Here is a 15426-nt window from a genome sequence, read left to right as displayed (position 1 = left end):
TTGTTGTTTGCTTGTTTGTTGAGACAGGATCTTCCTTTGTTGCCCAGGCTGGAGTGTAGTGGCACAATCATAGCTCACTACAGCCTCAACCTCATGGACTGAGGCAATTCTCCCACCTCCTGAGTAGCTGAGACTCCAGGCATGCACTACCACACCTGGCTAATTTTTTGATTTTCTGTAGAGATGGGGTCTCACTATGCTTGCCAGGCTAGTCTCGAACTCCTGGGCTCAAGCGATTCTCCTGCCTTGGGCTCTCAGAGTGCTAGGATTACAGGCACCCAGACTCTTGTTAAGTATTTTAAAACAGTGTCTGGTACATAGTAAGTACTAAATAGGTAGCTATTATTATGAGAAACTTCAATAAGGTTATTGTAGTGAGCTTGGACTCTTGTCCCTTGCACTTGCTTTATGACCTTGAATAAATTACTACTTCTTGCTCTACCTCAGTTTTCACATATGAACAATGAGATTAATAGTAATATCTATTTAAGTAGGGATGTGAGAATTAAATGAGTTAATACATGTGAAGCACTTAGCCCAGTGCCTGGCAGATAGAAACTCTATATAAGGTTAAAGGTAATAATGGTGGTAGTAGTAGCAGTAGTTATATGAGGATTTAAATTTCTTCTTTCATGCCAGGCATGGTGGCTCACGCCTATTATCCCAGCACTTTGGGATGCCAAAGCAGGCAGATCACTTGAGGCTGGGAGTTCAACACCAACCTGCCCAACCTGGAGAAAACCCATCTCTACTAAAAATACAAAAATTAGCCGGGTATGGTGGTGTATGCCTGTAATCCCAGCTACTCAGGAGGCTGAGACACAAGAATAGCTCGAACCTAGGAGGCAGAGGTTGTAGAGAGCCAAGATGATGCCACTGCACTCCAGCCTGGGCAACAGAATGAGACTGTATTTAAAAAAAAAAAAAAAAAAAAAAATCAAATTTCTCTTTCCAGTCCATGTGACCACTTTGACAAACGCCTTGTTTAAAAAAAAAAAAAAAAAAAAAATTGGGCCAGGTGCAATGGCTCACACCTGCAATCCCAGCTCTTTGGGAGGCTGAGGCAGGCAGATCACTTGAGACCAGGAGTTCCAGACCAGCCTGGCCAACATGGTGAAACCCCGACTCTACTAAAAATATAAAAATTAGCCTGGCGTGGTGGCATGTGCCTGCAGTTCCAGCTACTTGGGAGGCTGAGGCAGGAGAATCGCTTAAACCCAAGAAGCAGAGGTTGCAGTGAGCCGAGATCATGCCACTGCACTCCATCCTGGATGACAGAGTGAGACTCCATCTCAAAAAAAAAAAAAAAGAAAAAGAAAAAAAAAAAAAGAAAATTAGTGTTGACATGTCAGATAATTTGATCTTAGAGCTTCATCTGCCTACCTAAGATAGTACTTAGCTTTAATTTTTTCTCTTCATAAAATGACATATTTACTTACGAATATTATTAATTGTGAGGGTAGTATGTTTCAAATACTGGCAAGACTAAATGGAAAGATCAGAGACCAAGGGATCAGGAAAAATGAGCCATCCTTTCTTAGAAGTGGCTAACCCCAGATTTGCTGATTCACTGGAGCATGAATAATTTGATTGTGTCTCTGCTCATGGAATCTTACCAATCTTTCCCCGCTTTAATGTGTCAAGCTTTATTCTTCTATGTGTAATCTCCTAAAAAAATGTAAATGGGGAAGAATGGTGAAATCTTTTCTATCATTATTACATTACATAATGTGTATCTTCCTTTTTGAGAACTATGAAGGAGCAGCTATTACTATTCACATGCAGATTTTCCTATTTAGTTATCACGTAACTTTAGAGCTAGAAGATACTTTAAATCACCTTTCGTGCCTCTCTCCCATGGGCTTTGGGGGGTCCCTGTTCTCCTTAGCCAAGGCTGGAGGCCAAGAGCAGCCCTCGAGGATCGTCGTCAGGACTGCCACGAGTGGGGCAGCCTTGTTTTCCTGCCTCAGACATGTGTAATTGAGTGGGAAATAAAAGGAATGAAACACCTCTCTTCTCTGAATTTACAAATGAAGCCTCTGAGGTCCTTAGGTTTTATAATTGCCCAAAGCTGTATCAGACAATTATTTTTTTACTTTATCTAGCACTCTAGAGCTCAGTGTCCTGAGTCCTGCCTTAGTACCTAATCTGTTGCTCCATGCTGCCCTCTATTTTTCCAAAGCTAGCATTTCAGACTAGTGAAATATGAAATTGACGTAACTGTTAATTGATTCTTGTAACATACCTATGTACAGGGCATAAAAAGTAGTAGTATCATCAATAGAGAAAAAGGTGAATCTTGACCCATATTTTAGAACACATAAACTATTTATACAACTCACAGGGAATCCTAAAATCTCAAAATAAAATTCTCATATTAAAATAAGTACCTAGTCCTTCTGTGAATTGTTGACTCAGAAAATGAGGACATTTCTCTCTACAGGTGAAACTTTACCTATTTAGAAATCTATCTTCTGAAAACCAGGATTCTAGGATAATTTTGAATAGTTCCAGACCCCTGAAGTCAATAAAAACAAAACATGATCCTTTGATGTTTTAGAAAAACAAAAATTTCCGCAAGCAGCCAGAAATGAACAGTCAAAAAAAGCTAGTGACTCTAAGATTCTGCAATATATAACTGTGATTGGTTTCTTCATCTTATAGAAGGAAAGTGGTAATAAGATTAATCGGATGAAAAGGTAGCTATTTCACTGAAAGCCAAGAAGGGTAGAAGGAACAAGAAAAATAAGCGTGTAGGAAGGGGAAGAAGGAACCTGAGTAGTGCTGACAGTTTCAGGCAGTGGAGAACAGTGAGAGCATCAGGTTCCTGTAATAGAAAAGAAAGCCGAAGACAATGAGAAGACAGACCAGTCTAGTTTGTTTGGAGCATTGGAAGAGAAGCAAAGAAAAGCCCATATTCTCGAAGTCTAAAGGTTATTACTCACTGTACCATGTTAAAAGCATGTGGTAGAACCGCAGTTGCTAGAGGCAAATGTTGCAATCTCTGAGAAGTTATTAGAATCATCCTGTTCACAAATTATTATAAAATTTAGCCTAGCAAATTTAATGCCTGGTAATATTTTTATTATCCTGTTTTCTTGCCAGTGATATATATAGATTTAACCTATGGACTGAGCTCTTCAGAATGAGAAGCATTATTACAGGAATGGTTTCATTTACATTTTCTTTAGAAACATAGGCACCATGTAAGACTTTCAAACATGTTAAAACATTTAAGATACAATTCCAAATATTACTCCTTGAAATTCTCTTACATGCCCATCTTAGAGGAAAACTTGAAGAAAATTGTTTGCTCAAATAGACCCAATCTTCCTCAAAATATATTACTACAAATTTTTTAGAAAGTAATTTGTGGTGGGCGCAGTGACTCACGCCTGTAACCCCAGCACTTTGGGAGGCCAAGGCAGGTGGATCACCTGAGGTCAGGGGTTCAAGACCAGCCTGGCCAACGTGGCGAAACCCTGTCTCCACCAGAAATACAAAAATTAGCCAGGTGCATGCCTGTAATCCCAGCTACTCCGGAGGCTGAGGCAGGAGAATTGCTTGAACCCAGGCAGAGGTTGCAGTGACCCAACATTGCACCACTGCACTCCAGCCTGGGCAACAAAGCGAGACTCTGTCTCAAAAAAAGAAGGAAAAAAAAAGTAATTTGTAATGCATCAACTTTATATAATGGAATATAGAAGTGAGTATAAATTTATAAACGGATTACCTTGCCAAAAATGTGATGGTTATTGAAACATCATTTAAGATCACTTATAGCAAGACTAAAGTGATTTTTCTGGAGGGAAATAAAGTGACTTGGAAGACTTTAATTTTTCTCAAAGGTGGCGCTGTTACTCTTTCACAATGGTTTTGCTGTCTGTCTTGCTCCATCTTTATGGGCAGGAAGCAAATGACCTGAAAACTAAATAAATCTAAATCTTCTTCTAAAACACAAGTTCCAGAGCAGATAGCAGATTTAATAACAAGTCAATTTCTAAGCTCTTAACATCTGGAGCACATTATAAAAACAAATGCATGAGACTATAATCCTCACTAGGGCAATAGTTATTAATTCTGGCTGCATATGTAGTGAGATCACATAGAGAACTTTAAAAATGAAAAAATGCCTTTGGCCGGGTGACTCATGCCTGTAATCCTAGCACTTTGGGAGGCCAAGGCAGGAGGATTGTTTGGATCCTCCAGGAGTTTGAGACCAGTCTGGGTAACATATTGAGACCCCATCTCTATGAAAACTTTAAAAATTAGTTGGGCATGGTGATGCATGCCTGTGGTCCTAGCTGAGGTGGAAGGATCACTTGAGCTCAGGAGTTCAAGGGTATAGTGAGCTATAGGCGACTGAGCAAGACCCTGTATAAAAAAAAGAGCCTTTGCTATACTCCAGACTAAAAAAATCAAAAAGCATAAGTGAAAAAAAAAAGTTGAATTGATTTAAATAATAAGGCATTTATGTTTATGGAAAATTTTCTTTTGAAACCTAATTTAACCAGGTGAGGTGGCTCACACCTGTAATCCCACCACTTTGGGTGACTGAGGCAGGAGGATTACCTGAGGCTAGAGTTTGAGACCAGCCTGGGCAATACAGTAAGACTCCATTTCTACCAACACAAAAACAAAAACAAAAAAAACAAAGAGTCTCGCTCTGTTGCTCTGGCTGGAGTGCAGTGGCATGATCTCAACTCACTTCAACCTCCACCCCCTGGGTTGAGGCCATCCTCCCACCTCAGCCTCTCAAGTTACTGGGGACTAAAGGTGCACACCACCATGCCCCACTATTTTTTTAAAATATTTTTTTGTAAAGACGGGATCTATCCACGTTGCTCGGGCTGGTCTCCAACTCTCCTGAGCTCAAGTGATCCAGCCACCTTGGCTCCCAAAGTGCAGGGATTACAGACATGAGCCACCATCCCTGGCCAAAACTTGTTTTAATTAAAAAAAAAAAAAGAAAAAGAAAAAAGAAACCTAATTTAAATGTCATGTATTTTGTGTTGGTATGAATTCCGTATTAGAAAAGCTGTGAGAAGCTTGATATTATCTTTAAGAAAATTAACACTTAGGACTAATTTATACTTCTTTTTTGACATAGATCATTTTGGTTCTACTGTCTTGTCTACAGGATTTTGGTTTCTAGGCCAGGCACAGTGGGTCATGCCTGTAACCCCAGCACGCTGGGAGGCCAAGGCAGGTGGATCACTTGTGTTCAGGAGTTCGAGGCCAGCATGGTGAAACGCCGTCTCTATTAAAAATACATAAATTAGCTGTGTGTGGTGGCAGGTGCCTGTAGTTCCAGCTACTCAGGAGGCTGAGGCAGGAGAATCATTTGAAGCTAGAGGCAGAGGTTGCTGTGAGCCGAGACTGCACCACTGACCTCCAGCCTGGGCGACAGAGCTTGACTCTGTCTCAAAAAAAAAAAAAAAGAATTTTGACTACTTTGGTGAACCATCTAAATTTTAAAAATTGATGGTCCAAAATTCGTATGTAATATAGATTCCTACTTCTTAATCATTTTTTTAAACTATGGTCACCATTTTTCTCATGTAATGCCATACAGTTAACTTACATAAATAATTATGCCATTTTTACTTAAAATTAAAAAAATTTTTTTGGCTACTCAAGTGAAGCAGTGGTAACAGACAAGGAACAAAGAAATTTATAACTGTTTGTGATTTATTAGTTATTTAATCATATTTTCAAAGGAAACTTTATATCACTACTTTAAGTAGAAAACTTGTGTCCACTGGGCACAGTGGCTCACGCCTTTAATCCTAGCCCTTTGGGAGGCCCAGGCAGGAGTATTGCTTGAGGCCGGGAGTTCAAGACTGACCTAGCCAACATAGCGAGACCCTGTCTCAAAAAAAAAAAAAAAAAAAAAGAAAAACTGAATGGGCATGGTGGCTCACGCCTGTAATTCCAGCACTTTGGGAGGCCCAGGCAGGCAGATAACCTGAGGTCAGGAATTCAAGACCAGCCTGGCCAGTATGGTGAAACCCTATCTCTATGAAAACTACAAAAATTATCTGGGCTTGGTGGCATGTGCCTGTAATTCCAGTTACTCGGGAGGCTGAGGCAGGAGAATCTCCTGAACCTGGGAGGTGGAGGTTGCAGTGACCCGAGATCGCGCCACTGCACTCTAGCCTGGGTGACAGAGTAAGACTCCGTCTCAAAAAAAAAAAAAAGAAAACTAGTGTCGCTTGCCAGAAATAGAAGGCAATAATATTATTAAATTCCAGCTAATAGCGTTGCCTTTTGAAGACTGCTATTTAGGATTGTTCTCTCTTTGTTAAAAAGAGAAATAGAGAAAATATGAAATGTTAGATTAGCATATTAGCACTATATAAACAATACAATGTTTGGTGAAAGAAAAAAATATGATTGATTTTTTTTTTTTTTTTTTTTTTTTTGAGACAGAGTCTCACTCTGTTGCCTAGGCTGGAGTACAGTGGCGTAATCTCAGCTTACTGCAACCTCCCGGGTTCAAGTGATTCTCTTGCCTCAGCCTCCCGAGTAGCTGGGATTACAGGAGCCCTCCACCACCCCCAGCTAATTTTTGTATTTTTAGTAGAGATGGGATTTCACCATTTTGGCCAGGCTGGTCTTGAACTCCTGACCTCAAGTGATCCGTCTGCCTCGGTCTCCCAAAGTGCTGGGATTAAAGGTGTGTTCAGTTATTGTAGAAGGTCACATAGCTATAAGTCATAGCATTGCCCTTCACTCTGTGTACATACACCACTCATCTTTTACATATATACATATTTTTCAGTCATAAGAACTAAAACACAGTTATTGCTAAATGATGGAATCTGAGTACATGTGATATTTTCTTCATGTTTTCTATATTTTCTACATTGACCATGTAATCTTTAATAATAAAATTATATACATTCATGTACTATGGGAAATAAGGAAGAAAAAAAGTTAAACTTTATTTACTTTTAATGTTAAAAAATGGCTGCCAACAGAATAGAGTGTAAATTACTTTATGTGGCACAAAATCCTTCACAGTCTGTTTTGTCTACCTTGCCAATTTTATCTATATACATACTTTTCCTCCTGAAAGAGATTAAAATATAGCTATGTATTAGAATGTTTTTAAATGTCTGTGGCCAACCACAGGAGACTTAAAAAAATAGATAATTGTGAGATTTGTTTCTGAAGACTACATAGTTGTCAGATTATAAACTTTGCTTCTTATTCTCTGATTTCCTGATTTTAGGATGCCAACCCTGTGGTAATTGAGCCATCATCTGTTTTGAATGGAGGAAAATACTCATTTGGAACTGCAGCCCATCCTATGGAGCAGGTCGAAGATAGAATTGGAAGCAGCCTCAGTTATGTGAATACTACAGAAGAGAAATTTTCAGACAACATTTCTACTGCATCTGAAGCCTCAGAAACTGCTGGCAGCGGTAAATATGACCTATTCCCCTGAGGTTTATTGGTTTATTCCCCCTGGATAGGTCTTTCTTTTCTTTTCTTTTTTTTTTTTTTTTGAGACTGAGTTTCACTTTTTGCCCAGGCTGGAGCGCAGTGGCGCGATCTCTGCTCACTGCAACCTCCACCTTCTGGGTTCAAGCGATTCTCCTGCCTCAGCCTCCTGAGTAGCTGCGATTACAGGCACCCACCACCACACCTGGCTAATTTTTGTATTTTTTTAGTAGAGATGGGGTTTCACTATGTTGGCCAGGCTGGTCTTGAACTCCCGACCTCGTGATCTGCCCGCCACGGCCTCCCAAAGTGCTGGGATTACAGGCGTGAGCCACCGTGCCTGGCCTCCCCATGGATAGTTATTAAGGCAGTCTAATTTGACAGAGGCTGTAGTGAATATGGTAATAGGAGATCAGGCTTCCATTAACAGAAATAAGTTTTGAATGAAATGGTCAATTGTAAAATTCTTGAATATATTAGTATTTTTACAAAGAAAACCTCTTTTCCATATTATACTTCATTAAATCTCTCAATATGGAAATATTTTCACTATTTTCTTTTGAGACAGGATCTCGCTCTGTCACCCAGGCTGGAGTACAGTGGCATAATCACGGCTTACTGCAGCCTCTGCCTCCTGGCCCCAAGCAATTCTCCCACCTCAGCCTCCTAAGAAGCTGGGATTACAGGCATGCGCCACCATGCCCAGCCATTTTTTGTGTGTTTTTATTTTAGGGATAGGGTTTTGCCATGTTGCCCAGGCTGGTCTCAAACTCCCAGGCTCAAGCAGTCCTCCGGCCTCAGCCTCTCAAAGTGCTGGGATTACAGGCATGAGCCATCACATGCGGCTATTTTCACTATTTTCATCAATCAAGCCCCATCTTTCCCTATTGCTATTAAATTATTTAGTCAGTAAATTTAAATTTTCAAAGATAGTCATCTCCAGGACTCTCTCTAGCCATAAACATAATTAAATTAAATGCACCCCACATCAGATTCTATGTATATTTCAGGCCAAAATATGGAGATTATTTTGTTAAAATACTGATAAAGAATTCAGATGCCTCCCATAATTCCCTTTAGGCCTTGGTACTTACCTAAAACTTCATGTTTCCACACCTACAAGGAAGATGCTGTGGTATTTCTATGGCCCAGCTGAATTGAGTTGATTGCTGTTATTCTGGTACAGTAGCAGAACCCTCAATCTTACCCTATTGTTATTTATTTATTTACTTAAAGAGACAGGGTGTCACTCTGTTGCCCAGGCTGTAGTGCAATGGCATGATCATAGCTCACTGTAACCTCCAGTTCCTGGGCTCAAACGATCCTCCTGTCTTAGCCTACCTAGTAGCTGGGACTACAGGTGTACACTGCCACACACAGCTAATTTTTTAATTGTTTTGTAGAGACGAGGTCTCATGTTGCCCGTGCTGGTTGCAGTCTTCTGGCTTCAAGCAGTCCTCCAGCCTTGGCCTCCCAAAGTGCTGAGATTACAGGCATGAGCCATTCCTCCTGGCCTGTGTTATTATTTCTTCCAAGATGTTCTTTTCCTTTTCTGTGGAAGGTGTAAGCAAATTGGACAGAGCTAGCATTTTCTTTACAAAGCTCCTTGTAGAATCTGCTTCTTCCCTCCCTTTCTGGTATTACAAAGATCACTTAGCAGTCCTAGAAGTGCTGTCATCAGCTTTAACATGAGGATTATTTCTTAACCCCATCTAAAGATCCTGTTTGGTATGTGCTTACCATATAACTTGTGACACCCAAAGGCTGCATACCACAGGCAGAAGGTTACAAAGTGATGGCTGCTAGATTGTTTACCAAAGATTAGCATGTAGTTGAGAGTTGAAATGCCTTAAAATACCACTGAGGCTCACAACTCTAAGCCATGGTTAATCATTTTCTGTGCATATTTTCGTATTGTAAAGATCATGTATTTCTTTCAAAAGAACTTGAGGACATTGAGTTCATAGATACAATAGGATCTAGCCCACAGTACTCTTTTGTTGGAGTTCTTGTTTTAGTTTTCCTTTAATTTAGTGACTTCATATCACCATTATCTACCAAGAACATTTGGAATATTTTTCTAGTTTGAGGAAAATAATTAAAGGATGCTATGTAGAAGCCCAGCCACTTAGCCCAGCTCTTCCCTTCCAGTCGGAGGACATATAATTCTCATTATGAATTATTAGATATTCTAGGAGGGTGGCCAAATGTTCATTTGGTAATAATTTTAAAAGCTCTTATTTTTAGTACCATGCCATGTATTGTTCAGAGAAGGATAACATTTCCTGTCTTCTACAGAATTACCAGAATCTGAATCTGTACTGACATGTCAACAGAGTAATATAATACATGGGCATTGAGTTCATATCCTCAAGCCTGTTTGTGTATAATAACTAAAAATAAGAGATTCTATCCTCTTTTTTTTTTATAGGCTTTCTGTATTCTGCCACACCAGGGGCAGATGTTTGCTTTGCTCGACAACATAACACTTCTGACAATAACAACCAGTGTTTGCTGGGAGCCAATGGGAATATTTTGTTGCACCTTAACCCTCAGAAACCAGGGGCTATTGATAATCAGCCATTAGTAACTCAAGAACCAGTAAAGGTAAGTAATTTTACATCTAAACTTAAAATTATTCTCTTGCAAGCTATTAATAAATTTCATTTCAGAGGTTTTAGTACATAGCAAAACATTGGTGGTTCATTTAATTACTGTATTATAGATGGACATCTCTTTGTATAGTACATTTCTGTGAGAATATTTATGATTTAGAACTTACATAGAAGTAGTTTAGTAACCCTTGGCATTATTGTTATTCTTACTTAGGACAGCTATTCTGAAAATGTTGTTTCACATACGCTATGTATGAATTTTTTTTTCCAAACTAGTATTTTTTATTGTTTGAAAGAAATCTGTGAAGTTATTTCAAGTGCTTTAGTGATTTTTCCAAATGATATGCTTTGAGTTTCATTTCTTACATAGTTTATTTCGAAAGTCAAAAATAAAAATCTCTCATTAAAAATTCAGTTTTTTTGGCTGGATGTGGTGGCTCATGCCTGTAATCCTAGCACTTTGGGAGGCTGAGGTGGGCAGATCACCTGAGGTTAGGAGTTTGAGACCAGCCTGGCCAACATGGTGAAACCCTGTCTCTACTAAAAATACAAAAATTAGCCGGGCATGGTGACGTGTGCCTGTAATCCCAGCTACTCGGGAGGCTGAGGCAGGAGAATCACTGGAACCCGGGAGGCGGAGGCTGCAGCAAGCGAAGATCGCGCCACTGTACTCCAGCCTGGGTGACGGAACAAGACTCCGTCTCAAAAAAAAAAAAAAAATTAAGTTTTTCCAGCAACATGAAACTGGGTGGTGATATATGAGTTTGTTTTCCTGTTTCTAGGTATTGCTGAGACCCAAAAACTTTTGTAATATTGAAAGTCAACATTGTCATTCTATTCTTTCTCAGGCTACATCATTAACACTAGAAGGAGGACGATTAAAACGAGCTCCACAGCTGATTCATGGAAGAGACTATGAAATGGTCCCAGAACCTGTGTGGAGAGCACTTTATCACTGGTATGGAGCAAACCTGGCCTTACCTAGACCAGTAAGTATAGTTAATAGTGCCTTATATAAGGAGCAGTCATAGATGGGGGTCTTCTGTTACTTTTTCTATGTGACTCTCACTAACCACAAAGTAGCTCTTATCTTGTGGTAGAAGAGTGTTCTGAACCTGTGTGGATTGTTCAATGTTAAGTTCCTTCACATTCGTTCATTCATTCATAAATAAAGGCAAGGAAATAGGAGGCTGTTGAATGTGTTATCCACATAAAAGTAGACATCACCTAGGATATGTGGAACTTAGGCTGGAGGGGAAGACAGGCCAAGAGCCAGTGCCAAAAAGTTCAGTGAATGTAGGGCGTGATGCAGAGGTTATTTCTGAAACTACTATTCCTAACAATCACACAAGTATCTAGTTAGGGATTGGATTCTTCTTGTAGCTTTTGGTGGATTTTTGTGGTTTATGTTTTTGAAGGAGGGGTATATAAAAGATCACAACATATGATAACAGAATATTATATTAAAATATTAGTATATAGCACCATTTGTTGTGCTTACACGGTAAACAGTACTCGGTACTCTGGACACTCACTTTTTACATTGTTGATGCAGTAAAATATAACAAGATGTTTTGGTGGGATTTGTTTTGGTATATTAAGAAACACTCTTCCACCTGTAATCCCAGCACTTTGGAAGGCCGAGGCAGGCAGATCACGAGGTCAGGAGTTCGAGACCAGCCTGGCCAACATAGTGAAACCCCGTGTCTAATAAAAATACAAAAATTATCCAGTGTGGTGGCACACTCCTGTAGTTCCAGCTACTCGGTAGGCTGAGGCAGGAGAATCGTCTGAACCCAGGAGGCAGAGGTTGCAGTGAGCCAAGACTGCACACCATTGCACTCCTGCCTGGGTGACAGAGCGAGATTCCGTCTCAAAAAAAAAAAAAAAGAAACACTCTTCCTTTTATAATGTCCAAGCTAAAACTTCCTTATGCCAGGAAGGTTTTGTATAGATGAGATATGGTACGTTAACTTCTAAAAAGGGTAAAAATCTGTTATAAAACAGACTAATGTAATTTTGATGTTGATTTTGAGTTCTTAATAATTACGTTTATGAAAAATAACCTCAAGCTCCAGGGTTTGAACAATATTCCCACCTCAGCCTCCCCAATAGCTAAGACTACAGGCACACACCACCATAACAGCTAATTTTTAAATTTTTTTAAGAGACAGAATCTTGCTGTGTTGCCCAGGCTGGTCTCGAACTCCTGGTCTCAAGCAGCCCTTCTGCCTTGGCCTCCCAAAGTGCTGGTATTACAGGCATGAGCCACTGCACCTGGCTTGTAGTGTTGTTTTTATTTGATTTTTATTGCTCCCTCTTGATACTAAAAAAAAAAAAGTTCTGTTGCAGAAGATATTGGTTATGAGAGTAAAGGAAAATAAAGCCTGGTCACCTGAGACTTAAAAGACTCTGTACAGAGTTTCTGTTTTCAAGAATTTCAGTGTTGGCTGGGCGCAGTGGCTCACGCCTGTAATCCCAGCACTTTGGGAGGCTGAGGCGGGCAGATCACGAAGTCAGGAGATCAAGACCATCTTGGCTAACAACGGTGAAACCCTGTCTCTACTAAAAATACAAAAACAAAATTAGCCAGGCGTGGTGGCGGGCGCCTGTATTCCCAGCTACTTGGGAGGCTGAGGCGGGAGAATGGCAAGAACCCGGGAGGCAGAGCTTGCGGTGAGCCGAGATTGGGCCACTGCACTCCAGCCTGGGTGACAGAGCGAGACTGTGTCTCAAAAAAAAAAAAAGGAGTTTCAGTGTTAACCCTGCTATCCTTTTAGAATATGAAATTGATCATGTACTACTCTTACAACAATATTTTGATGATTAAATGTTTTCCTGTGTCTGTGGGCTTATAAGCAGGTTAAAACTACTTAAAAATCCTGTTCCAACAATGTGAAATCTGAGTTTTTTTTACATCCAAATTTTTTGTTTAAGTCATAGACAAAACATATGTGAACAGACTGGTTACGCAAGTAGAACGTAGTAAATTTTTATATGGGAACAGTTGCATCCTCACTATTAGTACAAAAAATAAAAATTTAAGCAATTTATAATACTCTTCATATTAACGAAATGTGGATGTTTTTAAATGATGTCCAGTGATAAGGTTTTATGAGAGTAGTATACTTACACATTACTGGCAATAGTGTAAATTGCTAAACTTTAGATGGCAGCATGACTATATAGCTAATAAATACTTCCATAGTTTTTGACTTGTAACTCAATTTTTATGAATTTGTCCTTAAAATGTCAGTCATTTATATACATGAAATATGTAAAAATGAAAAGACTTATGGTGTGAGGGTAGTAGAATTATAGATAATACTTAGGGTTTTTTTTTTTCCTCAGTGTTGTTACTTGCTTTTAAATAAAAGGGGAGAAGATATCTACAAGGAGTTATAATCTTAGGAAATGGGTTTCGGAGCAGGAATTTTAACAGTAATCAGATCCATGTAACTTAAATGTGTGAGTTTCAGTAATTACTGAAATGTAGCTGGTGAACTTGTTGGACATTTTGGTTTAGAAATAAATCTCAGAAGTTAGATTAAAATGGCAAGTTTTGTTTCTTTTTTTAGTGATCTCTTTTTATCTTTTAAAACAATAGGTTATCAAGAACAGCAAGACAGACATCCCAGAGCTGGAATTATTTCCCCGCTATCTTCTCTTCCTGAGACAGCAGCCTGCCACTCGGACACAGCAGTCTAACATCTGGGTGAATATGGGTATGATGAGCCTGAGAATGTTTCCTCAGCATTTACCGAGAGGTAACTTAAGAATGCAGCAAGAATACCATGCATTTCCTTAAAAAAAAAAAAAAAAAAAAAAAAAAAGGTGAAAACTACGTTGCTCGAAGTCTGGTGCCACTGTATTGATACACATTCCCATCAGCTTTCCTACAGACTCAGTAATTAATTTTTACAGGGCTTAGAACTATGGTCATGCACAAAACTAGATGAGGGGTTGAAGCAAACATTCCAACAGCAAACTGAGATGGGATGTTTCCTTTTCTACTTACAAAGAAAATAAATAGAAATAGATTTTACATGCTTTATTTCTTTGAGACAAGCCATTGTAAATTGTTACTAGACTAAGTAGTAGTATACCAGTCATTGACTGGTCTTTTCAACTCCACTCAAATTTGTAAAAAGCAATTCCTTTTATACTATCATCTTTTTTGTTTTTTAAGGTTTTTGTTGTTGTTTGGTTTTTTGGCAAAACACGATACATTTCTCATGCTTGATCTAAAGAGGCTTTACATAAGAGACAGAGAGTACAGAGCAAAAGGCATATTTTTGAAGATTAAAGTGATATATTTGCTTTGAAAAAACATCAAGCCTATCAAAATGACATATAAAGTAGTTCCCATTTTAATGTATAACATGCAAAAAGTTCCCCTTTCATTTCTCTGTAAGGTTAAACTTTATTGACGGGCAAGACTTGCTCTGTGCTTTTGCTTTGCAAATGTTTGAAATTATTCTTCAGCAGTAAAGAAATAATAAGCTGAGCACAGTGGCTCATGCCTGTAATCCCACAATTTGGGAGGCTGAGGTGGGCAGATTACTTGAGGTCAGGAGTTCAAGACCAGCCTGGCCAACATGAACCCTGTCTCTACTAAAAATACAAAAATTAGCTGGGCGTGGTGGTGCTGTAATTTCAGCTACTTAGGAGGCTGGGGCAAGAGAATCGCTTGAACCCAGGAGGTGGAGGTTGCAGTGAGCCAAGATCACACCGTTGCACTCCAGCCTGGGTGACGGAGTGAGACTCTGTCTCAAAAAATAATATTAATAATAATGAGCAACCATTTACACAAATTCTCAGACTATGTTAATACCAGCATGTTATTATAATTTAAATAACTTAGTATGCAAGAACTACCTCTAAACCCTGACCAAAAGAAGTACTTGCTCTCCTTTGAAATTGAACAAAGTTAGTTTTGTATCTTCATTAAAGGTTAGATTCATATAATATATGAAGATTCTTTTATTTTTTATTTTTTATTTTTTTCGAGATGGAGTCTTGCTCTGTCGCCCAGGCTGAAGTGGAGTGGCACGATCTCGGCTCACTGCAAGCTCCGCCTCCCAGGTTCACACCATTCTCCTGCCTCAGCCTCCTGAGTAGCTGGGACTACAGGCGCCCACCACCACACCTGGCTCATTTTTTGCATTTTTAATAGAGACGGGGTTTCACCGTGTTAGCCAGGATGGTCTCTATCTCCTGACCTCGTGATCCATCCACCTCGGCCTGTTTGGTAAGAATTCTTTCAATAATGTTTCATAATAATTATAGCAAAGCATTGGCCCCCGTCTACCAAACTTTGTCTTTGGGGAAAACAGCAAAATCAAAGAACAGTGAGGCTGGG

At 39.4% G+C, this 15426-nt stretch overlaps 1 protein-coding gene and 1 non-coding gene across 20 annotated transcripts in view; both read left to right on the top strand.

The window, feature by feature from the left end:
* Positions 1-15426, top strand: part of USP32 (ubiquitin specific peptidase 32) — a 214314-nt gene that overhangs the window by 158185 nt on the left and 40703 nt on the right. For 10 of the 19 annotated variants that reach the window (XM_063799082.1, XM_063799080.1, XM_063799087.1 and 7 more), the window contains 4 exons: positions 7238-7430; positions 9881-10056; positions 10913-11053; positions 13672-13831. In XM_063799082.1, the coding sequence (XP_063655152.1) occupies positions 7238-7430; positions 9881-10056; positions 10913-11053; positions 13672-13831 (670 nt within the window). The remainder of the gene's footprint in view (positions 1-7237; positions 7431-9880; positions 10057-10912; positions 11054-13671; positions 13832-15426) is intronic. The other 9 variants (XM_063799084.1, XM_054670517.2, XM_024350709.3 and 6 more) reach the window with 1 other exon arrangement.
* LOC112206177 (small Cajal body-specific RNA 20) lies at positions 1846-1976 on the top strand. The gene has a single exon (XR_002940376.1). It is a non-coding gene; the product is annotated as a small Cajal body-specific RNA 20 (non-coding RNA).

Source organism: Pan troglodytes, chromosome 19 (genome assembly GCF_028858775.2).
Source record: "Pan troglodytes isolate AG18354 chromosome 19, NHGRI_mPanTro3-v2.0_pri, whole genome shotgun sequence".
Classification (NCBI taxonomy): Eukaryota; Metazoa; Chordata; class Mammalia; order Primates; family Hominidae; genus Pan; species Pan troglodytes.
This window is presented reverse-complemented; position numbering and strand designations above follow the sequence as displayed.